Genomic DNA, 26,905 nt, shown 5'->3' on the forward strand with positions numbered 1-26,905 from the left:
AGGGATGAAAGGCACTCTTTTCTGCCGATATAGGCAAGTGTCCGAGGCTTAAATGATGCCTTTCACCCGAGTTAAACACTGCTTTTAGTAAAGTAAAATGCATTTGTATTTTTAAAAACATGACTAAATATAATTTTCTAGTATTTCTGGAACTTTTAATTAACAATTTAGGTCAAAGGATGTATCGTTGTTTATGGATTGGGGAATTAAATATCAGAATGGAAATTGTATAACAAATCCATTTAAAACCAAATTTCAATTGCTTATCGTAAAAAAAATAACAAAACTCCTTGGGCAGGAAAATGCTCTATTGCAGAAACGTATCATTTTCTGCTCACTTTATAGAACAACAATTATTATTATTATTCACAACGACGAGTGTTAAAGTGTTAAGATTAATGTTTGTTAGATTAATAAGATTTTGTGCTAGATTTCGCTGTACTGGCCACAAACTGAGTGCGTACAACGTATGTCCCTGCCCAATCGTTCGCTAGATGTCGCTGTTCCCACGGCAAACTAGGTAACGATATGTTATTATAAAATGTACAGGGATTATTCATATTATTTTTAATAACTTAATTTCTCGCTAGATGTCGTTGTACCGGCTACAAACTAGCTAACGACATTCCGCTGGTAATTATATATAATAAGATTGTATTTTTTAATTAATGTCTTCTTTTTGGAAAATAAATGTGTGTTGAAAAATTGCATTTGCGTTTTCGTTGAATGTGAACAACACGGAAGTTAAACATTGGTCCTTACGAATCGGACAGTTTTGGCGCTAGTTGCGACTAAATTAAAAGTCAGTGCGTGGAGCCATTCTTCGCTTCGTTCCCATAGTAGCAGTGGATCGCTGTTCAGAGGGATACGACGGAGACGAGAACGAGTTCAGTGAAGCAGCGTGCAGTGGTGCCATCTAGCGGTGTCCAGGCTGAGTCACAGGCGGTGCGGCAAGGACGCATCCGTCAGGAGAGATCAACGAGGAAGGAGCTCCTACGTCACAGTGTTGTTTATGTTCAGTTGAGTGATGCAAAGTGAAGACCGTGAGTACTCTTAGAATTATCATTTATGCAAAATTGAACCTTAATTCATTGAAGATTAAAACTTAGAGAAAAAAAAGGAAGTGTCAAGATAATTTCAACTAACATCTAGTGAATTTGGGACTTTAACTATTTCGTGATAATTTAATTTGAACTTAGAAAAATTACTAACTTTAATTTAAGGACAGAATAGTTACGGTAAAAACGGAGGTACGGGGAATCCATGCCCGATTTTCTACAGAGTCCTAAACACTTGTAAAAAATTTTGAGAAGTTGAATTGGACTTAGAATTATTTGGTGTTGTTTGTATGATATTAAGCACTTGTAAAAATTTGCGGAGTGGAGATTGTAGTTAGAATATCTGTTATTAGGTATATCAGTTGTGTTGTTTACAAGTTACCTGACACTTACTATATTTAAAATTTGTAAGTTAAGTTGAAGTTGTGTTCACTATGGAATCATTAATTTCTTATCAAGAGGAAATCTCAGACCGCATTTCTAAGGCAAAGGTTAATTTCAAAAAGTCACCAAAGGATCGGATTACACAAATTTATGTGGAGGGAAGATTAGAACTGTTAGAACAATTGTGGTCAGAGTTTAGAGTTGGTCATAAAGAACTATCGCAAACAATAGACAAGACGTTGCTAAAATCTCAAGACTACATTAAAAAGGATGTTTATAATACAACCGAAGAAATGTATATGGAATATAAGTGCGATTTAAAACTCATTTTGGCTAATCTTCAGCCAGCAACCATAAGTAAATCAAATGAACTTAGTGTTGTGAATAATGACCAAAGTCATATTCGTCTACCAAAGATTAGTATACCAAGCTTCTCAGGCAAGTACACCGAGTGGATAACATTTAGAGATCTATTTGTATCCTTAATTCACAATAATAGATCACTAGATAACGTTCAAAAGTTGCATTATCTCAAGGGGTACTTGACTGGGGAGGCAGAGCAAATAATTAGGTATACACCGACAACAGAGGCAAATTACACGACGTGCTGGAAGCTATTGGAAGAGCGATATAGTAATAAAAAGTACCTTTCTTATAGCATTTTGAAACGTTTATTAAACCAACGTACCGCTAATACGGAATCGGCTAGCCACTTAAAGGAACTTTTGGATACGTCTTCCGATTGCTTGAGCGCGTTGACTAATTTAGGGATTGATGTATCTACTTGGGATATTATTGTTATATATTTACTATCGTCAAAATTGGACCCAGAATCTCGTAAGCAGTGGGAATTAAGTGTCACATCGAATGTAAACCCTAATGACTTGCCCACATTCACACAATTCAAAGATTTTTTGGCCAGTAGGTATCGAGCTTTAGAGTTTCTTGAGCCTGGAAGTAAAGGGAAAAACATGTATGTTAAGCCATCAACTTCTAATGCGACCAGTTCAAAAACGTTTTATGCTAACGATTCTGTAAATGTAGTGTGTGAATTTTGTAGTGAGAATCATAAATTATGTTTCTGTAAAAAATTTGCTGCGGAAGATTATGAAAAAAGACACGAATTCGTAGCAAACAATCGTATATGCTATAATTGTTTAGGGGCCAATCATTCTGTACGGTTCTGCCAAATTACCATGAATTGTCGCATTTGTAATAAACGGCATCATTCACTCCTTCATCCGAAGGGGATTTCAACTTCAACTGCTCATGTAAGGAACGTAGATCAAGCAGTTGCAGCGTCCTCTGAGGAAATTGTTGAAATAGAGGTGGAGGCTGGTAGTTCAGCTAACGATATTACGTCGCAATCGCCACAAGTAACTCTATTCACTAAAGGAAAGGTAAAGCACCAAGTCCTCTTAGTTACAGCTTTGGTAAAAGCCGAGTCTAAGACAGGTCAATTTCAAATTTATAGAGCTTTTATAGATCAAGGGTCTGAATCCTCATTCATTACAGAGGCTACAGTACAAGGATTAGGCCTAAAAAAGATTCCCATCAAGTCCACAATAACGATGTTAGACGAAGCATCGGTAACGACAAGTTACATGGTATTATTGAAACTCAAATCGTTGATAAATCCGGATTTCAATGTTCAGTTGATGGTATATGTGTTGCCGAAAATCACAACGATGCTCCCTGCACGCAAGGTAGATGTGTCGGAATGGCCACATTTACAGAATTTGGTTCTGGCTGACCCCGATTACGGCACACCAAATAAAATTGATATTTTATTGGGAGCAGAAGTATATGCCCAGATACTGCAGGAGGGTGTAAAGAAGGGTCCTATTGGAACTCCAATAGCGCAGTGTACTAGTTTTGGATGGATCTTGTCTGGAGGTTCATCAGATAATAATGAAAGGAAAATTGTATTGCATGCACAAGTGGATACGGACAACGAAATAATAAAACGGTTTTGGGAGATGGAATCAGAACCTTTATTAAACTCAAAAGAGATGTTGACGACCGAAGAACAGCGATGTGAAGACATCTTTGCAGCTACAACTACACGAGATAACCTTGGCAGATATGTAGTTAAATTACCATTTCGTGACGAGAGTCCAGCCTGTAAAGAAGGAAATTCAAGAGAGATTGCTATTAAGAGGTTAAAGTCACTGGAAAGAAAATTTGCTAAAGACAATAATCTAAAAGAAAAGTATACAGCAGTTGTGAAAGAATACTTACAGTTGGACCACATGGTGTTAGTCCCTGCGGCTAGAGAAAGTGAAAATCAGTCTGTGTATTTACCTCACCACGCTGTTATAAGGGAGGATAAGTCAACTAGCAAGGTCCGGGTGGTATTCGACGCATCCTGTAAAAATGAGAAAGGTATATCCTTAAACGATAGTTTAATGGTTGGACCTACACTACAGCCGGAGTTACGTCATCTCATTCTGCAATGGAGAATGCATCCCGTATGTCTGATTGCAGACATAGTGAAGATGTATCGCATGGTAAGAGTGGCTGATCCGGACGCTGACTATCAACGCATTGTATGGAGAGATAACCAAAACGAAGAAATACAAGATTATAAATTACTAACAGTTACGTTTGGAACAGCATCGGCACCATATCTTGCTGTGAAAGCACTTAATCAGGTCGCCGTTGACCATACGAATGAACACCCAATAGCAGCAAAAAGAGTTGCTAGTAGTTTTTATATGGATGACCTAATGACAGGATGTGAAACCATAGAAGAGGGTATAGAACTTTATAAAGACATGAAGGCTCTGCTTAAGAAAGGAGGTTTTACTTTGCAAAAATGGGCAAGTAATAAAGAGGACGTACAGAGAACTATAGATTTATATGAGAAGGGGGAGAGAGTGCTGGAAAGGGAAGTACGGAATCTGGAAATAAAACAAGATAATATAGTTAAGATTTTAGGACTTACCTGGAATAAAACGAAGGACGAGTTTCAGTACTCAGTCACATTGCCACCTGTATCTGCTCCTGTAACCAAAAGGAAGATTGTATCTGACGTCGCACGACTTTTCGATCCTTTGGGTTGGATCGCACCATGCGTTATAAAAGCAAAAATATTTATTCAGCGGTTATGGTTAGCTGGTACAGGTTGGGACGAAGAACCAACAAAAGAAATATTACATGATTGGTATACTTACCGCGAGGAATTGAGTCAACTGTCCGGCTTTATCATTCCGAGATGGCTTCACGTTCAAGCAGGTGATGTCCGTGTGGAGTTGCATGGGTTTTCAGACGCTTCTAAGCTGGCGTTCGCTGCTACAGTGCACCTTCGAGTGATCAGTGGATCAGGGGATATTAAAGTTCAGCTGGTTGCAGCCAAAACTCGAGTTGCTCCAGTAAAACAAGTCAGCATACCGCGCTTAGAACTATGCGGTGCCGTACTGCTAGCGAAGCTGTTAACGGAGGTCGCAAAGGTGTTAAATGTTCCGAAGAGCAACCTAAGAGCTTGGACAGATTCAACCGTCGTTCTTGCATGGCTAAATAAGCACCCCAGCCACTGGAAGACATTCGTGGCCAACAGAGTTTCCGAAATTCTGTGTCTGCTGGAACCTTGTCAGTGGTCCCATGTTTCGACGAAGGAGAATCCAGCGGATTGTGCATCTCGTGGAGTTCGTCCAGCAGAACTAATCGGCAATTCGTTATGGCAAAATGGTCCTCAGTTCTTACAACAACATGTTATTATATACACCAAGCCAACTGACAACGAAACACACCTGGAAGAAACTATTAAATCTCATCACGCTCAGCGTTTAGTAGATGAATGTATACTTAGTAAGTATTCGTCACTTCAAAAGCTCATAAGAGTAATAGCTTATTGCAGGAGATTTCTGAGATCAAGAAGTGAGAGATTGGAGAAGTCGAGAGCGCGAAGTAACCATTTAAACGCGTCCGAAATAAACGAAGCTCTAAGCACCTGCATTAAAATAGCTCAAAATAATGAATTTAAACTAGAAATTTCCCAAATAGAAAAACACGGATTAATTAAAACTAAGACTTCAAAAATTTTGTCATTCACGCCGTTCTTAGACGTTAAGGGAGTGCTTAGAGTAGGGGGCAGGTTAGCAAAACTGGATGAAGAAGAGGATATCAAACATCCAATTCTGCTGCCACATACGTCACCCTTGTCAAAATTATTAGTCGCCAATGCACATAACAAAACTCTGCACGGGGGAGAGCGGTTGATGCTTAATTACCTACGGGCTGCATACTGCATCATAGGTGCAAAAAATCTAGTTAAAACCCATGTGCATAAATGCATTACCTGTGTAAGAAACAAAGCAAATATGCAAACCCAACTGATGGGCTCCTTACCACGAGTTAGAATTACTCCAGCCAGACCCTTTTACCGGAGCGGAGTAGACTATGCTGGTCCAATTCATTTAAGGACGTCCAAAGGCAGAGGTCACAAGGCTTATAAGGCATATATCTGTCTTTTTGTATGCATGGTAACCAAGGCCGTGCATATTGATGTTGTTAGTGACTTAACTTCTAGAGGCTTCATCGAGACGTTCAAACGCTTCGTTGCGCGTCGTGGCTATTGTGCTGAACTCTATAGTGATAATGGCACTAATTTTGTGGGTGCCTCCAAAGAGTTAAGAGACTTATTTCAGTCAGAACAATCAGCCATGGTTCAAGAAATTTCGGAAGCCTTGGCCACGCAAGGAACAACGTGGCATTTCATACCACCTCGAGCGCCCAACTTTGGCGGATTATGGGAGGCGGGGATAAAATCCACCAAGTTTCATATAAAACGAGTCATCGGTGAGTCAACTCTAACCTATGAAGAGATGGCCACTCTTCTTAGCCAAGTTGAAGCCTGCTTGAATTCTAGGCCAATATCAGTGCTGCCTAGCAATCCCAATGATCCAAGTCCATTGACTCCCGGCCACTTTCTTATCGGAGAGGCTCTAGTAACAATACCAGAAGTTAACTATGAAGAGTCCAATATCAGTTCCTTGAAACGATGGCAGTTGACTCAGAGAATGCTGCAATGCTTTTGGCGCAGATGGTCGAGTGAATATTTAGTACATCTATTGCATCGCTATAAATGGGCGGTCAAAACTCCTGAGCCAGAAGTTGGTGATATCGTTTTAGTGAAGGAGGATGATTTACCGCCAACCAAATGGCTATTTGGTAGAATCGTTCAGAAGTTCCCCGGGTCAGATAACCTGACCAGAGTCGTGTCCTTGAAATGTGGGAACTCCATAATTAAACGACCTACCTCTAAATTGTGTATATTACCTGTTTCTAGTTAACTGCTCGTGTCCCGCATGTTTATTACACTTAATTATTATTTATTAAACTAAACTAACCGTCACGTCACGGTGGGCGGTCTCTCTATAGAAGGACATTCTGTCCTTGGTGGGCGGAATGTTAAAGTGTTAAGATTAATGTTTGTTAGATTAATAAGATTTTGTGCTAGATTTCGCTGTACTGGCCACAAACTGAGTGCGTACAACGTATGTCCCTGCCCAATCGTTCGCTAGATGTCGCTGTTCCCACGGCAAACTAGGTAACGATATGTTATTATAAAATGTACAGGGATTATTCATATTATTTTTAATAACTTAATTTCTCGCTAGATGTCGTTGTACCGGCTACAAACTAGCTAACGACATTCCGCTGGTAATTATATATAATAAGATTGTATTTTTTAATTAATGTCTTCTTTTTGGAAAATAAATGTGTGTTGAAAAATTGCATTTGCGTTTTCGTTGAATGTGAACAACACGGAAGTTAAACAACGAGACTTAATCGCGTAAACTAAGTTTTAAATTTTCCTCCGACGTTTCGAGGACGGCGTTGTCCCCGTAGTCTCGGAGAAAACTGGCTAAAGTTGACATCAACATCTTCTAGGCGCGAGAGTTTTTCGAACTACCCGCACTTGGTCTTGTTTATTAAGAGGCCGGTGTCTATTTTAGTCGCAAAAATGTAAAATTGATAGATTTAGTCCGTGAAATTTTACTCCTTTTGTTACCTAATTGAAATAACAAGTACTGGTTTCTATTAGCACGTCTTCTTATCTTACCTTTTATCAGATCAATTTTTTGAAAACAGACTCACTAAATTAGTAATGTTTGCTTTTCTGATGGATGTTTAGGTAAACGCGCGTAAAGCACTGATTTTGTCGCTCTTATTTGTAAATTTCGTAAAGTTTGGACTGCTAAACATGGTAATTTTATATAACACATATATATCCTGTACTTGACGTTTATCAGACTACATTTTTATTATTATGACTTTGAAGTAGTGTAAATGAAAGTTAGACGAAATCAATTTTCTCCAGAAATTACTTCAAAACAAGTGACAATTTCTCTAAAAATCGACTTAATTTCAACGTAATTTTGATACTTAAACAATCTACAACATTTGCTGAAACTATTCTTATACATCAATTCGTATAATTTACCACCATGTTTTTTTGATGAATTTTTAAAAACTGCCCCTTCTCTTCATGCATTACCGGTGACGCACGCTCGCGATCTCATTATTAAAAGGCAAGATGAGAAGACGTGCTAATAGAAATCAATACTTGTTAGTTAGATATTACGTGACAAAACGTGTATAATTTCAACGACTAAATCTATCAATTTTACATTTTTGCTCCAAAATCGACTACGGCCTCTTAACTTGAACGTCGTCGTCGTTGTGAATAATAATGAGTAAAAATCGTGAAAGTTTAAACAATTATTTATATATTTATTGATGTATATATATATTTATTTTGTCTTCATATTACATTTATATATGTGCCTATTAATTTTAAGCATCTAGTTTTAGTGTTCTTTTACATACCCCGCACCAACTATGCCAGGTTAACCAACCAACATAATTATATATATATAATTATATATATAATTATAATTCTATACCATCCATAGTTAATAAGGGCATCGAACTGTCAACAACCTGTCATACTCTCATTATTCCCAATTCCCATCATGTCCCATCGAATTTATTGTTTTTTATCAAAACGCCGGCGACTCGTCAGGTAGGTATTTCGTTAAAAAGAGATTAAAACGATATTGACACCTCTATGCAGTTACGCTCTTCTAAAATAACATAGGAAAGGGCGCATGACGTGAGCTGAGTAGCGAGTGAGCCCTTTATGTCTATTTAGCCAATGATAAGTAAATAATGAAGATTGTCAATACGATACGACGCATCAGTAATTTATAACTGACGTCGTGCCGTCGGAAAGAATACAAAATTGCGAAATTTCCACTTCGCATTCACACGATATTTTCCAATTCCAAAATGTTGGTTTACTTACTCTGTTTCCTGTGAAATTTTCCAACTTTTTAGAAATTTATAAATTCGCGTTTCTCATTATTGTATTTCGTGAGGTCACTCATGCTCTGAAAGAGGGTCATTGTTTTTTTTTTTATTTAAACTTTATTGTGCAGTAAAAACTATACAGTGACAAAACGCGGACTTAATGCTACACGGTATTCTCTACCAGTCAACCTTTAGGCCAAACAGAGAAGCATAGTTGGTGCGGGGTATGTAAAAGAACACTAAAACTATAGATGCTTAAAATTAATAGGCACAAATATATAGTCTCCATGTTATTAACCCTTTGAACGTCAAGCCTATTACTGTCCCCGCGCGAATTCAGTACACGGATGAGGAATGTTAGGAATGTTGGGCGTCATGACCGAGTGGTGTGATTTTGTCGATATTACGTTATCGATAATATGCAACTTGTATTGCCGCCGCGCGCAAGTTAAATAGGTACATACAGTAGTTTGACGCATTCAGCCATCCTCTCAATCTCAATGAATCCATGTATCATGGTTATGTCAGAGCTAATAGATTCTTTTTCCTGGGTCATAGCACAAGCATTCCGCGAATCAAAATCTTGGTTCGAGCCAGAAGCTATAGCAAGTTGTTCACCTGGTGAATAGTTAAAAAATTCAAATGATTTTAGGGAAATTTATGTAAAGATGTGTTTGCTTAACCCTTTGAACGCCACGCCCAGTGTTGGCCGAAACGTTAATGCAATTAACCAGTACAAATTGAACCGTAAACTGTAACCGTCCGTTACGGCTTACGGTTCAATTTGTACTGGTTAATTGCAATTAACGTTCGGCCAACACTGGCCACGCCTATCGTATCGACTTCGTCCTGAACCTTGTCGAAATGCAAGATGGTTGATATTGGGCTGTAGCTGCGCGCGAGAGTTAGTCATTGGCGGTCATAAGGTATATCAATAAATAACTTGTCAGCCAAACCTTGAAGTCATTTTTATCTTTCTTAGCGCCACTTGCACCATCCCACTAGCCTGGGGTTAACCCGTTAATCCAGTGTCAAATTGTACTGTTAACAATGTTAACCCCGGGTTAGTGGGATGGTGCAAGTGGCGCCTAGTCGTTCATGCTGACTGATCAACTAAGTAGTGTATTCAGACAGCTCTACTTACCTACCCTCCGAGACCTAAAGTTGGAACTTTTTGGCAAACCAATACTCACCATATATATATTACCTTAGAAAACCACAAGACAGAATTATTAAGCAAACTATTTATTTAATTTAATTTTAATTGCTTACACTATGTTCATACTCGTAGTCAAGGTTTCCGGTAACAATTGTCTCAATAAGTAGGTACATGATACCCATCATATTGGGTGTGTCAACGATACATAAATGTTATGCTTTATTACATTTATTACAATAAGACAATAGTAGATTGTTAACCAAAGGGATGAAAAGCACTGATCACAGTCGATGTAGTTTGGCGCTCGAACGCAGTGAGATCGACAATAGTCTATATACTATTGAAATGACGCTTTTCACTCGAGTTAAACACTACTCATTTTGGATACGAGGAAAGTAAAATACACGTGAATAAAAAAAACATGACTAATAATATTTTTTGTATTTCTTGAGGGTACTTTCAATTAACAATAAAGGGGTAAAAGTATTGTTATTATTTAAATGGACTATATTATACATTTAAGACCTGTTGTAAATACCTATGTTTAACAAATAAATAATTTGGAATTTGGAAGAAAAAATTTGGAATAAATATCAAGATGTATGGAAACCAAATCCATTTAAAACCAAATTTTAGTCACTTATCTTACAAAAAAGAATAAATCCTACTTGGTAATTAAAATGCTCTAGAGCAGAAACGTATCGTTTTCTGCACACTTTACAGAACAAAAATGACCCACTTTCAGATCACGAGAAATAAAAAAAAAATTGACTTCTGTAATGTTAATCTGTGGTGTAGTGTAATGTAAACCTAAATTCTAGGCAGAGCCTCAACGGGCGCTGACAACTCAAAGTGAATGGGGATAAGTTCGGGTGCATGTGGATACATAAGCCTATATGCTTCCCAGATGGCCTCGCCCGCCAGGCCAGAGATGTTCTCGACGTCTTTCTGGGTTCGCTTATCGTGTGACACCTGAATAAAATAACAAAAAAAGTTTTTTAAAATTGAAGGAAACGTGGAAATATTTTCCTTTTCGAGTTAGTTTCAAACGATTTATCTATTTTACAAGCTTTTATTTCTTGAAATGTTTGTATGTATGTATCTAAATTAGACCGACTCCCCTGTAGGCCGAGCACCTGATTGACGCGACAGTATCTCGCCGCGAGATAGACTACCCGTCTTTTACTAACTGTATGAATTAAAGGGGGACGGGTAATATATGTCGCGGCGAGATACTCTCGCGCCAATCATGTGCTAGCCCGGCTGATCGATTGAGTTGAAACTTCACATACATATGTAAGTTGGGTCACAACACAATATTATGGCACCATCGAGCTGACCTGATGATGGACACAGGAGGTGACCATAGGATCGCTGTGATAAAACAACGCAACCTAATTGTTTGGGTTTGTTAGAATTGTCTCGATGAATATTAGTTTCCTGTTGAAAAAAAAAATCAGTCAGCAATAAAAGCTTGTATCAAATATTGAATTTATGAGAAAAAACTACAAGTTTTCGTAAGAGTACAGTCACCTGCAATAATATATAATACACAACGAAGGCCAAGAGCCATAAGAGCGTGTCACATCTTTTTGCGGCTTTCGAAGAGTAAGATATTATTACAGGTGACTGTACCTATTATGTATATATATATACCTACTATCTAAACTAAAGTAAATTTTTGTTCACTACAAACAGTGTTGGCCGAAACGTTAATGCAATTAACCATTAACCAGTACAAATTGAACCGTAAACTGTAACCGTCCGTAACGGTTTACGGTTCAATTTGTACTGGTTAATGGTTAATTGCAATAACGTTCGGCCAACACTGACTACAAATTTGTAATTTTTTAAATGTCTTTTACAAATACTTGCCTGAGAAGCCATAAAAATGGCCGCAGCAATGACTGCCTGACGATCGCATTGAGACACGATTTTCATCGCCTCGGCTTCTTGGACGATGTGATGCGACATCCTCAGACTGTAATATGGCAAATCCAAATCATTGCACAGACTATTCAGGTACGGGTCCGTATATATATCAGGTTCCAGGTGGATATTGAAAAGTTTCACGATGCGTTCGAAACATCTGCGTATTCCTCTCTTGCCGGATTTGCTGGCGTGACAGACATTTTTGATTGAAAGCGCAGATTTTTCTTGTCGCGCGGCTATGTATAAACACGCCGATGCGACGGCCTCGTTTGTGTTGGCTTCTAATTGTTTGCTCTGTAGTGCCTGAAAACGTGATGAGTTAATATCATCTGATGGAATTTAAACTTTTGCTCTGGGGTGTACCTATCTACATACTGGAGGATGGGAGCCTGGCTGTATACGCGTGTAATCTTGATAATTCCATCAGATAACAGGGAATCAGAGTGGCAATACCCAAAACCTCGTTAGCTTGCACGTTACCTCTTTATACAATTCCCTGCTCTTATGCACAATGGTCTTGGAAAGATTGACGCAAGCAGCCATCCTGTCAATCTCAAGGAGTCCACGCAGCATGATTATGTCAGCGCAAATGGATTCTTGCTTTAGACTCTTTAGAGTCACAGCAGAACATTTCGGCGGAGCGTTTTCGGGGTTGGAGACAGGCACAGAGACAGAAGATATAGCCCGCTTGCGTTGACCGCCTCGTCTAACTCGTCGTCGTCGTACAACTGGTGAATAGATAAAAATTCAAATTATTATTGGGAAATTTATGTAAATATGTTATTTTAGCCCTTTGAACACCACGCATATCGTGTCGCACGTCGTCGTGAAACTCGTGAACCTTCTCGGGATACACGAAGGTTGATATTGGCTGTAGCCCCGTGCGTCAGGTGATATATAAATGACTAGTGTCAGTCAAACCTTGAAGCAATCTTCTTTCTTAAAGGCGTTCAAGTTCGGACTGATCAAAATAGCGTTTCCAACAATTCTACTTACCATTGACCTAAAGGTACTTATACTAAATAGAAATACTCACCATTACCTTGGAAAACCACAAGACTAGATCTCCTTCGCTCAACAATGCTAAGTAGGATGCCAATATTTACCTTTTTTCCAAACCTTATAGTTTACCAAACTCGATTACCATTATTACCAATAAGAGCCAGCTCCAAATAGGTACTTAGACAGATTTGCAAAAACAATTGCACGCGCTTAAAATATTTTGACATCGATTCAGGGCCAATGACAAAATAATTCTAAGTGCGTTCGCAGTTTAGGCCAGGATTACACTTGTAGGTTTTACTTACGTAAGTAGGGACACAGCTTTACTACAGAATGAGATATGAATATCGTTATCTCATTCTAGCAAATAGCTTTGTCCCTACTTACGTAAGTAAAACTTACAAGTGTAATCCTGGCCTTACAATAGCTCTTTTTGAAGCTGACTAAAACCCACCGTATGGAATGTCTCTGACCATCATACGGTGGCGTTGGACGTAGTTTTAGGACATACCCGGGTCCGGGTGCAGTATTAGGGTCTCCCCAAGTATATCCACGCGCGGAATCCCTAACAGCATTTATACGTCATTATGACGTCAGCGACGACATTATGACGCCATAATTACGTCATTATGACGTCGCTGAGGTCACTGCTACCTGCGGAATCGGAATCCGCGTCGATATATGTAGGGAGACCCTTAGTATAAGTATCCGATTATTACAGGAAGGGAATCATCAGGACATCACCTAAATCCCAATTACGGATTAGTTACGGATGGGTAAGCGCAGTGTCGGACACCCACAAATTAGATGGACGGATGATCTCGTACGCATCGCTGGGAGCCGGTGGCTGCAGTGTGCTAGAGATCGCTCCCGGTGGCGGTCTATGGGGGAATTGGGGGAGGTTTATGTCCAGCAGTGGACGTTCGTTGGCTGATCACATCTGAAATCACATCAAACTACGGGGACACAATGAAGGCAATACTCATGCAGAATAGAAACGCGAAGATGTGCCGGTTACGGATTACCTACCTCTGAACACTTTCGCAACCGGGCAAAATTTTGAACAATACCCCAGAAACCGGTCGTCTATAGCTGCGTATAAACTATAAAACAACCCGCTGGGCATCTGAGCAAAGTTCACGAGTGCCTACCAGGCGAGTTCTCGATAGTCAAAGTGTTAAAACCCTTTGACCATCAAATATGTCCAAAAACGCGCACAGTTTACGATGAGCGTGTAACTTATAATAAGCGTGGCGGTCAAAGGGTTAATATTTCTGGATTTCTTGTAAGCTTTAACTTTTGGAGTCCCAGACGATTAAGTTTGTCAGCCAAAAACGGCATGGAGATTATGAAATTTGAATTAAATTTTGATTGTAATTTCAGGCGCGATTCATAATAAAAGCAGTTTGTAACTTAAAAATACATTTATTTGTGGCGTTACTTATAATAATTATAAACTAAACCTTAAACACACCAAGGCGATAATACAATATAAATACAGTTTGTAGTTTATGTCTGTTTTGGAGTAACTTTATCAGTTTGGTTTCTATTTTAATTTTATAACAGAAGTTTTAAGGCATTTTTTTAATTAACAGGGCTATTGCTATTTTATAAGATTTTCTACATAATTACGATTTCAAAAGAGTAAAATAGCAACACTGACATACGTCATTGGTCCAGCGTGCGTTAATCGCAGCAATGTTGGCAGTTTACACTTGTGAAATTGTAGCTTTTTACAAAATTTAATTATATATTGTTGTGAACTCTGCAAGTGTTAATCAATTTAAAAATAGACTAGACAAACTATGCTAACTGTGCTAAGTGAACTATGATTTAGACGTACCAGCATCAGCTGCCTGTCTAAAATGAAATAATAATAATAATAATAATAATAATATTTTTTTGCAAAACGAACTATTTCAATAGTCTTAGTTTGGTAGATGTTTTACACCATTCGTATTGCTATTTTTACATGTTAATATATCACATAATAATGCAAACTTTGTTTGAAGTAGCTGTCTCTAATAGGTTGGTTGTTGGTTCAGTTGGTTGGCACTTGTCTTTTTCAATTAACTTTACATATAATATATGTATAAGTACGGAACCGAGAATTTTCCTAAATTTCTTTCACTACTAAATTCGTCATTCTCATAATAATCAGTAAGAAAAGTATGATTTCTGTTAACGGAAAACAATCTTTACGCGACAAGTAAATAAGAATCAAAATGCAAATTAAATTTTAACGTCATAAATATTAACCAACAAGTAAATAAGTTTAATTAAAATCAAAAATTGCTTAAAAAGTCATCCAACAAAAGACTTACAGTCAAATAAAACTCAGTTATGAATATCGCTTGGAATCAAGGGTATAAAAATTGTTCTTCCAATGTAAATGTCAATAACATAAAACACTGCGTTTATAATAATGGAGAAAAATAAGGCCTCATTTTTATTATCGACTTTTTGAATCGAAAATTTGATGGGCAGATAAGGTCCAAATGAAACACAATTTCAATTTTTTTGTACAATTTCTTATTCGTAACTGTGTAATTCTGGGGCCACACTAATGTCCCAGGCATATAATGGATATTGTATCTAAACAGCTAAGAAAACAGTGGAAGTCTTTTCTTATTATGTTATTACCCATCAAATGTTTATTCAAATCTGCAGAAAAAAGTCGGTAACTAAAAAAACGCTTTAATAGGATATCTACCATACTAGCGGAGAATCTCAACTAAAACTGTATAACAAACGCCTTTTCTCATACAAAAATAAATCACAAAATCCAACGCGGTGTTGGCTGGTAAGTCCAAAAATAATACTTAAACCTAAGTTAATATAAAAACGAATAGATCCCTCCACATTAACGCAAAATACTTCAATGGTACAGTCAGCAAAACTATTAGCCATGCATGCATGCATATGCATGTGTATGCAGGAGTGCCAAGCTAATATCTTTGCTGACTGTACATTAAAACTGTGAATAATAAGGACTGCTAAAAGTTCACTGTAGAGTTGCTCTCCTCCATATATATTTTTCTGGATGGTATCTCTAAATCTATCTTAAACTAACAGCTAGGCGTCTTTTGATTTTAATAATAGGTTAAGATCAATTTATTAACATGCAGATGCGTCTGCGAGCGATACTCCAAATTTTATATTAAAGGAAAAAATGGAAAAAGTTTCTGCCGATCCTGCCGGAAGTGTAACTTTTTCCATTTTTTCCTTTAATATAAAATAGGTTAAGAATTAGATCTGAGTTAACTATTTCTTCAATCAAAAATCACTTTTGACACTGACAGATCAGAGCCATTACAGATCTAATTCATAATCTGTAGTCAAAATCAGAATACGCCTGTAACTCACTAAATTGATCAGTTTGAGGAGAATTTTTATGAAAATTAGCAGTCTCTCTTTTTTACTTATCTGGTTCAATCAGCGAAAGTGTGGAATGGAAGATGCTTATAATAATTTTACACCAGTCCTAAGGCTTATTTATAGATAAATAGGTCCCGAAGTCATGCAACTACATTTTTTTACGAATTATTCCCAGTGTTAAAGTCGCCATATTGGCTATGTATGCGCCTGTGGCGCCGTCTTGCTGTTAGCCACAACTTATTCGATAGTTGATATATGTCAACTTTCGGCCCACGAAGGTTCACAATGGTGTCAAGGCGTACGTAGTCCTGTTTTCGTTTTCCCCAAGGGCCTGCATGACAATCTTTGATAGAGAAAGATAGTCTTATTGCGATTCCTATAAGAGGAAAGAGAAAATAGTGCCATGCTTTGTCCTTATCACCGACCGGGTGGCATCATACGTAGGAGGCGATGGCGAAATACCGAAATTTATAAGAGTGAAAGAGAAAAAATCCTATGCTTCCCAAATTTTATATGAATATTTTGTCTCTTACCCCCGGTCGCTCGGTGGCGCGTCTATTACTCACTTAGCACATTACCATTGCATACTCTATGGAGTCTATGGCATTGTTATAAGATTCATTGCCGATTGGGTTAACTGGGAATAATAAATTTTAACGATACTCTGCAATATATACATTCTTTATGTAGCAGTCTAGTAATCCGTGCGAGAATAGTAGGTAGATACAACATATACAAAACAGTCAGTTATTCCGTCTTACTCACACACAAGTTACGAAATAAACGCATGAATGAGAACGCACGATACGTGGTTCCTCGCGAATTAATTAGTCTCAAAAAATAAAAAAAATATTTATGACTGAAGTTTTTATAGCCGGTCAAACAACTTTGTCAGTGGAAAAAGGCGCGAAATTCCAATTCTCTATGGAACGATAACCCTTGGCGCCTACATTTTTTAAATATGCCGCCGAATTTACGTTTCTACTGAAGGAAATGGCTTGACAGACAGGCTTAGCTATTTCTGCTGTTTAAAGTTAAATGGCAAAGGGTGGATAGGCAAAATGTAATCAGTCTGTCAACTTTTTGTGTGGTAAATGCTAATAATATGTAAACAAATTAGCGTGAGAGTTCTTAACATGTAAGTAAATTATCATAACATATATACTAACGCAGCTAAGAAATCAATTTTGATATTATGAATTGAACCTTAAATATATGACACTAAGGCTATCAGTTAAAGTGAACGGTAGGTCTTAGCTTCATAAATATAAGGGTCAATTCAAAACTGTCAAAATTGAGTTCTTAACTTACAGTGACTGTAGTAACATTTGCTAAGCATTCATTTTGCTCATTAAGGTCATTTACCAAATAATAAAATAACAAAATGATACGTTCTAATTTAGTTTCAGTTCGCACTTGGACAAGTTTTTTTTTTAAACAAGGCTTGCCAGGAAACTGAATGTTACTGGCGCAGTCTGTTGGGATGCAGTCATATTCCCATTAAGGTACCATTCCAAATTCGACCTAACATTGACTGCAACTACAGCCATATAGTTGAAGTCCGCAGTCGAATTTGAAATGGAATCTTTATCCTTTCATCTGTGGCTTGTCAAAGATGTGCTATTGAAATAGTGACAAATTTTGATTTTAAAATTGCCGCAAAAACTGATGCCCGATTCGGGTCTTCCACAAATGAAAGGTTATGAAATTCATAAAGTCTTTTCACCGATTAGACTTATAAGTTGTGTTAAATTATTGAAATGTTTGATATTTAAAAGTAATAATGACAATATTTACTTAAATATTAACCTGACGACAACTCATACAGCCAAATTTATCAATCACTACAAGGCTTACTTTATATTAGTAAAGATGACAATATTGTACTGACCTTTGATGGTTCTTATGTATTTGCAATAAGGATTATGAATCATCAGTTAACAGATTAGACGATGGTTCAAGCAAACAGAATGGATAAGCAACAGCGGGCGACATTGCCAGTGGGGCAATTCACTGCAGGTCGCACGCTGCGCTTTATGGACCAAAATAAGTGCCAGTTGCACCATCCGCACTTGACAGACTGATTAACGTCACCCGGCGCGCCGCGGCGGTTTACTATGAAACTTTCCATACAACAAAATTTGGCGAACTCTTTAACGATGACAAACAGTTTGGTGCAACCGACCCTAAAGGGGCCCACTGACTATCAGTCCGGGACGACATCGGCCTGTCAGTTAGAACAAAAATTTGACAGTTCCGAACAACTGACAGGCCGATATCGTCCGGCGGACTGATAGTCAGTGGGCCCCTTAAGTCTGCAGGCGTAATATGGATGGTTTTATCTGTTATAAAATAACTGTCTGTCACTTTTTAACACTGCGGGATAGAAAGTGACGGACACCATTTCATTACGCCATCCGTACTGGCCTCAACACATGCTGGTATAAATAATATGTGAATTTATTGTAAGAAATACCTTCCCGCAGATTTTACTAAGTTTCTGTATTTACACAAAGATGCAACTAACAGCGGGCGATTATTCTGTGGGGCAATGCACAGAGTTTACCGACCGATGCAAATGCATATTAGTTATCACATTGATACTAGGAACCTGAGATAAATTATTATTATGCTGGTCTTCAAACGATGACAGCAATAATTTACTGTCGTGCCTGATATCTTGATAAGTATCTATACATCTTATAAAACAAAGTCCCCCGCCGCGTCTGTCTGTATGTATGTTCGCGATAAACCCAAAAACTACTTAATAGGGTGCTCCTTATTTGTCGAAGTTATGTTTTTCTACGGGGCACCCGCTTAATGTAAATTTTTAAATATATTTTAGGGGTCGCTACCGCACTTTGAAAATTTGGACCCTATATACAAGATACGCCCCACATTGAAAAATGAAAAAAAAAAAAATTACAGTCAAGTATTAGCTTGTAGGAGTCCTGGACGGCCAGGTTGATAAATATTGTAAATATTACATTTGCGGCAGGAACTCAATGGGTGTGGCCAACTTGAAGTCGTCAGGTAACATGTGTTGTAGGAGTGCCGGATGGTCAGTGATAAATATTGTCAATATTACTGATGTCAACACATACAGTCTACATCTGTGGGAGGAACTCGATGGGTGTGGCGAACTTGAAGTCATCAGGGAAGAGTTTAGCAGCAAACGGGTACATGAGCTTGTAGGACTGCCGGATGGTAACGTCTGCCACACCGGCGATGTCGCCGATCTCTTTCTGGCTGCGTTTGTCATCTGATGCCTGTAACAATCACAAATATATTTGAGAAGTGTTCTCAAAGCTCTAAGCTGGCGTGGATCTTATATGAAAATTTTACACCAGATCTTATATGAAAATTTACCAATAAACCTCGGAACAGGGGCCTTGCTGACACTTTCAATTTTGGAATATCAGTTTTAAAATTAAATTAATTTTAATGTTAGTAGGACTAACACCAGTTTAAATTCGATTACGATTCAAATTGTGAGGAGTTTTTTAAGAAATTGGTGGTAGTTTTTTGACAGGTCCATAATTTCTAAACTGATTAATGAAAAATATTAACAGTTTAATTTTTAAGCAGTCCTAAATTGTGGTCTAAATATGTTGGTCTTTTAAATTTTCTGATGAATTACTTATTCAGATAACACCAGGTAACTAGTCCAACTACAAATGCTAATAGATAAAAAGGTATACACTACACTATTAACCTAAAACTTATTTGCACATTTCCTTAATTACTACCTTAATGAGAAAGCCCTTTTGATAACACAAGTACCAAGCTATCATTCACCCGAATACCAAATTAAAAAGTACTTTACTTTTTTATAACTGGCTTTTACTTCCTGCAATTTTGCACAGGGTGAATTTGCCAATGTCTGTGTTGACTTTCACACGTGAGGAGTGCTTTACTTGTTGATACAGAAGTTTCCAAATTACATATGTACAATTGTACATCTTTATATCAATAATACTATGCTTTAAAACATATAGGTAGCCCATCAAGTATATCAATGTGGTCAATATATTATTTTCTTATCATACACTTGACATTTATCTTTAGCAAGCACTTACCTGAGAAGCCATATAAATAGCAGCAGCGGCAACAGAAATAGGACTTCGTCCAGACACAATATCCAGCTCTCCTGCCTTCCTTGCAATATGTGTGGCTGCCCTTTGGACAGAGTTCGGGAGCCCCAAGTTTGAGCAGAACCGAGACATGAAGTCCGCTGTAGTGATGAGGTCCACCGAGGTCTCCAGAGCTTTGAGGATGAGTTTGAAACACCGGCCAATCTCCTTCTTGCTGATTTTGCTGACGGCACAGATCTCTTTGAACGTACGGGGCACGCCCTCCTGGCGGCAGGCGATGTATAAGCATGCTGACGCAATGGCGTCATTTGCTCGGCCTTTTAAGTTTTTGCCATCATGTACCTGGAAATACACAATGAAATTCGATCAAACCTTTGAATAAACATCAACCTTCCAATTATGTTTTTGTGCATCATAACTTACTTACTGCTAGCAAAGAGGATATAATAGGATAGAGCGGTACTGTCACACACGTTAAAACTAAAAATGAAGATTTTAAAAATACGATAAAATGTATTTAAATATGGATAAATGTTTTTTTTTATTTGCATTAATTATTTTTATATGATTTTGACCCATGTTCTTTCACTGACATGCGTTAAAATTGTTAAATAACAAACGAAACCGTCAACGCCCTCTATACGAGATAAGGCCAAAGGTAGTGGCGCCATCTGATCGAGAATCAAATTTTCGTGATTTTTCCTTAGACTGTATCCATCTATTACGGAGTTATATCTATCTTTGCTGCTAGCCTTTCTCCTCCTTCAGCATCATAACATAATAGAAACTGAATAGGTAAAAAAAATTTCTTACAGAAATCTTCATTGTTGGCAATCCTAATTCACTAATTCTCTTCTATTAACCCTAATTGAATTATATCATAACATCGTATGCTACGCATGTACACCTCATATCAACGTTATTAATTTTCTTAAATTCCAACTTTAGGAAAATACAAACTTAACCCTTTTCCAGGCCGCACCAACCTATAAGGTTTTGCCAAAAAATCTATTATATTCCAGCTTTGATGATTAATTTGAAGACAAGTCACATTTCCTGAGTCTTATCTAATTTGAACCATAAATCGGGTTGAAATTTGATTGGCACGTATGTGGTCAATAAATCATACTATGCCTGGAAATGGGCTTAAGACTAAAATACTGCAGACTGGTAAGTTTGCAATACAACTTGAAATTGTATTTTGGTGCAATGTAAAGGAAATCAGGCACCACTCTGCATGTGGGGTTTTCCGGAGCAGTGTGATGACTGTGAAAGATCTTAACTTATAATGTAACTCAATGGATAACTGTTATTGGCCTGTGTTTGTAAGCATAATTATGTCTTAGTTATATTTACGGCTGTTGTTATTCTAAATACCAATAAAATAAAATAAATAAAATAAAATGATAGTAGCTCAATATGCTTATTCCAATTGGATTGTGGATTTAACTTTTAACCTTATTTAAAAATACTTGATTCCGTGAATATCATAACTTGAGCTGTTATAACCCTTTACCAGGCTTGGGGATATATATTTCCCACATACGGCACTTCAAACATATGTTCTATTTTTGATGAGTAGGACTGACATTCGATTGAAATGTCAGCCTGGTAAAGGGTTAAGCAGTAACATACCTGTTTAAACAAATTGTTAGCCCTGTCCACAATAGTTTTGGGAAGATTAATGCGGTCAGCCATTGTGTTGATCTCTCTGAACGCATTAATCAGTGCTCTGTCTGTACTGCTAATGTTACGTCTGTTCTGATACTTTGATACACCAAAACTGTCAAATGAAGCGTCGCCACGGCCAGGACCAATGATTGTGGAAAGGTCTCCGCCTGAGAGGAGAGGGTTCTCCGGCCCACCGACACGAGAGGGGTCTACTCCCGACTTCTCGTTGCTGAATGTACGCCATTCTGAACCCACATCAATTACTCTGTGAATGAAAGAGTTTTCTTGTCAACAAATAGATGCGTGTTCTGAGTATTAAAGTTTTGCCACAAAACGTGTCTATCAAAAATAGTTGACTGACCAGAAAGAAATATACATTATATACTTTGTAAACAGAAATATTATAAGCATGACTGAAATATTCATGTAGTCATTACATTTGCATCAATTGTAGTCGAACTCGCCGTGAAATTAGCTTCTAAATACATTTGTAATAATTAACTTGTACAATTTCGAAACTTTAGAAACTTAGCTTTGGAAAGCTAAGTGAATTTCGTAATATTGCCAAATATCCAGAATTCCGTTACCTGTCTCCAACGACGAGGCCGCATTCCGAACATATCATATCACCTGCCCGGTAATCCTCGATAAGCGGCGCGTCGGGGTGAGCATAGCAGACCACCTTATTTGCCTCAATTCTAAAACCGCAAAGGAAAGTTCATCATCAGTAATTACAAGACGTACCATCAGGTAAACTTTACCGTGACTTTGTGTAAGAGGCTACCATTACCACAAATAACTTACGTAGAATCTTAACCAACATTATTAAAATTCAGTCATACAATATATAAACAAATTATTTCTGTACGACGGTAACAGGAATAAAAATAAATGAGAAAAACAGACCTTGACGTGCTCGCCATGATTGTCAAGTAGTGTCTATACTATAGACAATAGACAATGTGTGTATTTTTTAAAACGTACTGTGCTCCCATAGAGATAAGAAAGTACAAACGTGCAGTATTTTGCCATTTTAATCATAACTGGTTCCGTCAGTTATTTTACAAATTGATGCAATAATTTGTGTTTTTACTTGAATATCAAACATCAAATTTATACCATCCATACATCAAACCATCAAACGCAATTTAACAATCAATTAAATAATTGTTTAATTTCTCACCGATAGATGTCACTGTCGAACAAGAAATAACTAAAGCGCTATTCAAAATAAAATTGAAAACGGAGTCGTGATACATTAAGCTTAACTAAAACTTTATTCAACTTCATTAACAAAGTATTAGAAACATTAGAAATAATAAATTGGCAGAACTTGGAGTATTCTACGTCATTAACTACAAAAAAATAGAAACGCCAAACAAAACGAACGTCAACGATATGACAGCGTAAAGTAAAACGCAATGAAAACTATCGCTCACGACTATATATTTTTAGTTATATTTCACACTTAATTCGTGTTAAGATTTAATTTAGATATACCTAATTATTCTTTAATTTTTAATTCCGTGGTATTAAGTTGTATCCCATTCAAAAAATTGCTAAAACCGAGCACAGTGAGCTAGATACAGTCTATCCTGCTGCAGTTTTTTACAAGTTCCTTTATTAGACATGGAGCGAACTCTGAAAAAAACTGTGTCGTTGCGTCAAATGAAATTGTTGTTGGAGTTTTTAGAGAAGAATAGAAATCTGGCGCTCGGCCGATTGAGATCCAAGGAAGGGCGCGCGTTATCTAAAAAATTATGGGCCGAGTGCGCGGACATTTTAAATGTTGAAAATGTTGGCTCTTCATTTAGAAATGGCAGGGAATGGGCTAAGGTAAATTATAATAAAACTTGTTCACTTTTACAGAACTTTTTCTTCTGTTTGATAATAATTGATAATTATTATAAAATTGTTTGCAGACTAAGTTTCCAAATGAAAAACTTTAATATTTATGATTTAACAACTTTTGAATAAAAATTAGGTTATGTCTATGGTAAACGAACTATTTTTTTTTAGTTCTATACAGATTACAAAGCCCGGCTAAACAACAAAGTAAGAGCAATGAGAAATAATGAAACCACAGCAGCAACGGGAGCAGAAATAGAACTCACTTCACTGGAAACCAGGCTGTGCAACATCCTCGGGTACAATATCAAAGATCTGCTTATGGCGAAAGCAAACCCTTTAAGCTTAACCCGAGAAGCAAAGAAGGAGTCAAAAATTAAAGCAAAGAAAGTAAAACTTAAAAGAAGAAGAAGTAGTAAGTAAATTACAATATTGTAAATTTACATTGTATTTAATGGCTTTATAGTGCAAGTAGAAATTCTAACTGGGCAATAAAAGTGGAAAAAAAAGGAACTTTAGGTTGTGTTATTTTAGTTATTTATTGTTCATCATATTACAATGGACCACTGGTTCCTGGTATAGCTAGCTCTCTTGAATATTTGATTTTTACTAGTGTAAAATATCTGAAGTTAGTTTTTCTATTATTTTTAGAATTTTAAATAAAACTGGGCTGGGCCCATAACCTAATGAAACAAATGTTTCTAATTTTTATTAACTTTATCAAAGACTAGAATTTCACTGAAGTCATTACAATTCAGAAACATCACCTAGCCAGTTTCAACAATATTAACACAACTTTTCTCAAACTGAACCACTTAACTTTTTTTAATTTCTCTTTTTTTTAGGTTCATCAGACAGTTCAATAAACTCTGCAAAAGAAACTCTAGAAAGAATAGAAGAATCCCGCATAGAAGTAGACAGGCTTAAGGCTGATGGTCTCTTCAAGATAGCGGAGAGTTTGGCACAGATGGCGGAGGCTCAGAACAGAGTAGCAGCAAGTATGGAGAACCTGGGAGCGGGGGTGTGGCAGCTCTTGCAGAGGTTTGGTCCCGCACCGGGGCCGCAGGATGGGAAAATTTGGGGTAATTTACCTGTTATATAATTTTATTATGCCCATGATCCAGTATGCTCTTATAATCAAGCTCTATCCTCCCAGAGGCTATAAAAAGGTCTCCCATTCTATTCTATTTTGAATCTTGTTGTCTTTCTATGTTGAAACAGTTACATGATAACGCCTTAAGATTTAAGATCCATTTATGTCTCCGATTTTACCAATTTTTCAAATGGTAGCGTCACCCGTCTGTTGAGATCTCGCGATATTCGTGGAAATAGACTTGCTACCCTAAGATTGATTACGTAATTCGTGGAAATAGATTTGCTACCCTAAGATTGATTACGTAATTATATTACTAGCGTTTACGTAACTTGATTAGGTACAGTCAACAAAACTGATAGCGTACATTGAATTGAATGCTCAAATCTTTTTATTTTAGACTTTGTCTTTGTGTTCATCGCAATCTTACACCGTTTCTAGCGGAATAAAACTTGTTAGAATTTGCACACCCTGAGTATGTGCCGTGCGCCGCAGTGGGTCTTAAAAAACCGGCCAAGTGCGAGTCGGACTCGCGCACGAAGGGTTCCGTACCATTACGCAAAAACGACAAAAAAATCACGTTTGTTGTAGGGAAGCCGGGAGCCCCACTTAAATATTAATTTTATTCTGTTTTTAGTATTTTTTGTTACAGCGGCAACAGAAATACATCATCTGTGAAAATTTCAACTGTCTATAGCTATCACGGTTCATGAGATACAGCCTGGTGACAGACGGACAGACGGACGGACAGCGGAGTCTTAGTATCCCTTTTTTACCCTTTGGGTATGGAACCCTAAAAATACCAAAATCCAGGGAATCCCTACTGATTTTAATAGAGCAATATTTATTTTCAACTAATAATGTCCTGACATTTATGAGCATGATGAAATCGTGACTTAACATTACCAGTTTTGAATTAATTAATTACGTATGTCATCAATTACCATATAAATGTTTTGTTTAAATGATATTATTTTATTGCAGAGGAAAAAGTTCAAGAGCACAATATCCTGCAATGAAGATGGAGTCCTGGTTATATTTTTGTAAAATTAAAGACCTCGACCAACAGAAAAGAAAAGTTTTGTTTTTTCTGTGACCCAGGTATTACATGAGCATACTTACTACATTTGAAAAAATCAATTCTTGGGATTTGGTTTTCAAAGCGAACCCCAGGCTCCTTTAGTATGCAACCGGGAAAACACTAACACGTGGAGAACTACATCAATTACATCATCGACATCTTCACAGGACTTTGTCGCAATATGTGAGTGACATTATTTTATTTAAGTAGGTAGTATGAATTACGACTATTATGAGAATTATGAGTTTATGATTCATGTTATTTTGACCAGGTTGTAATAATGTTTAATGTCCTATTCAAAATTGTCGCGAAAATAGACCTTGTCTTGTTGCAATAAGACTTAATGTCTCCATACGTTTTATTTTGATTTTATCTTGTTTTTCTCTCCACATCATGTGAGGGTCACTGAAGGGGTACAGACGTAAAATGGTAATTGATAACAGTTATCAGACTAACCCTTGTGTAAGTATAAATAGTAAGTTAACTGTATAATTATGTTCATAAAATCAAATATTTTATGAAATGTTTGAATTATTTTACTGCATGCGAAAAATCACATGATGTGAATTGCATATTAGCTGTGTGCGCGACAGTAGCGCCTGGCGGGTTTAGGAAACTTATTTGACAGTTATCAGACTTAAAATAGGAATAATAGCAAAGGCCTGACACTCTTTGATAGAGAAAGATAGTCTTATTGAGATTCCTATAAGAGGAAAGAGAAAATAATGCCATCCTTTGTCCTTATCACCGACCGGGTGGCATCATAGGTAGGAGGCACGTAGGAGGCGATGGCGAAATACCGAAATTTATAAGAGTGAAAGAGAAAAAATCGTATGCTCCCCAAATTTTATATGAATATTCTTTCTCTTAGCCCCGGTCGCTCGGTGG

At 37.3% G+C, this 26,905-nt stretch overlaps 3 protein-coding genes and 1 long non-coding RNA gene across 7 annotated transcripts; 2 read left to right on the forward strand and 2 right to left on the reverse strand.

The window, feature by feature from the left end:
• Positions 1-3,130: 3,130 nt before the first annotated feature.
• On the forward strand, positions 3,131-6,736 carry LOC134740899 (uncharacterized). Its single transcript, XM_063673551.1, has one exon. It carries the CDS (start codon positions 3,131-3,133, stop codon positions 6,734-6,736), a length of 3,606 nt encoding a protein of 1,201 aa, XP_063529621.1.
• A 3,575-nt stretch (positions 6,737-10,311) lies between these two features.
• LOC134741008 (transcription initiation factor IIB) lies at positions 10,312-22,933 on the reverse strand. 3 transcript variants are annotated; one of them, XM_063673731.1, is made up of 5 exons: positions 22,902-22,933; positions 22,583-22,693; positions 21,960-22,260; positions 20,310-20,666; positions 10,312-10,890 (listed from the first exon to the last, which is right to left on the reverse strand). In XM_063673731.1, the coding sequence occupies exons 1-5, from the start codon at positions 22,916-22,918 to the stop codon at positions 10,729-10,731; spliced, it is 948 nt and encodes a 315-aa protein (XP_063529801.1). In that variant the 5' UTR covers positions 22,919-22,933; the 3' UTR covers positions 10,312-10,728. The 3 variants fall into 3 exon arrangements, with proteins under 3 accessions (XP_063529801.1, XP_063529800.1, XP_063529803.1); XM_063673730.1 differs by lacking the exon at positions 10,312-10,890 and adding an exon at positions 18,648-19,499; XM_063673733.1 differs by lacking the exon at positions 10,312-10,890 and adding an exon at positions 18,649-19,499 and having other exon boundaries at positions 22,800-22,917.
• Positions 14,258-16,037, reverse strand: LOC134741137 (uncharacterized). Its single transcript, XR_010127850.1, has 2 exons — positions 14,764-16,037; positions 14,258-14,617 (listed from the first exon to the last, which is right to left on the reverse strand). It is a non-coding gene; the product is annotated as an uncharacterized LOC134741137 (long non-coding RNA).
• Positions 22,934-23,418: 485 nt separating the features above from the next.
• On the forward strand, positions 23,419-26,018 carry LOC134741138 (uncharacterized). Of its 2 annotated transcripts, none has more exons than XM_063673909.1 (4): positions 23,419-23,831; positions 24,015-24,255; positions 24,689-24,925; positions 25,921-26,018. In XM_063673909.1, exons 1-4 carry the CDS (start codon positions 23,625-23,627, stop codon positions 25,953-25,955), a joined length of 720 nt encoding a protein of 239 aa, XP_063529979.1. In that variant the 5' UTR covers positions 23,419-23,624; the 3' UTR covers positions 25,956-26,018. The 2 variants fall into 2 exon arrangements, with proteins under 2 accessions (XP_063529979.1, XP_063529978.1); XM_063673908.1 differs by having other exon boundaries at positions 23,423-23,831; positions 24,015-24,258; positions 25,921-26,017.
• Positions 26,019-26,905: the final 887 nt, after the last annotated feature.

The sequence above is a fragment of the Cydia strobilella genome, chromosome 4, assembly GCF_947568885.1.
Source record: "Cydia strobilella chromosome 4, ilCydStro3.1, whole genome shotgun sequence".
Taxonomy (NCBI): Eukaryota; Metazoa; Arthropoda; class Insecta; order Lepidoptera; family Tortricidae; genus Cydia; species Cydia strobilella.

Coding starts and splice junctions, on each gene's coding strand:
- LOC134740899 (XM_063673551.1), top strand. CDS start 3,131: ATGCTCCCTGCACGCAAGGTAGATGTGTCGGAATGGCCACATTTACAG.
- LOC134741008 (XM_063673731.1), bottom strand. Junction 20,667..21,959: donor CTAACAATTTGTTTAAACAG/GTATGTTACTGC, acceptor GTGTATTTCCAG/GTACATGATGGCAAAAACTT. Junction 10,891..20,309: donor CTATTTATATGGCTTCTCAG/GTAAGTGCTTGC, acceptor TATTTTATTCAG/GTGTCACACGATAAGCGAAC.
- LOC134741138 (XM_063673908.1), top strand. CDS start 23,625: ATGGAGCGAACTCTGAAAAAAACTGTGTCGTTGCGTCAAATGAAATTG. Junction 23,832..24,014: donor ATGGCAGGGAATGGGCTAAG/GTAAATTATAAT, acceptor ATTTTTTTTTAG/TTCTATACAGATTACAAAGC. Junction 24,926..25,920: donor GCAGGATGGGAAAATTTGGG/GTAATTTACCTG, acceptor ATTTTATTGCAG/AGGAAAAAGTTCAAGAGCAC.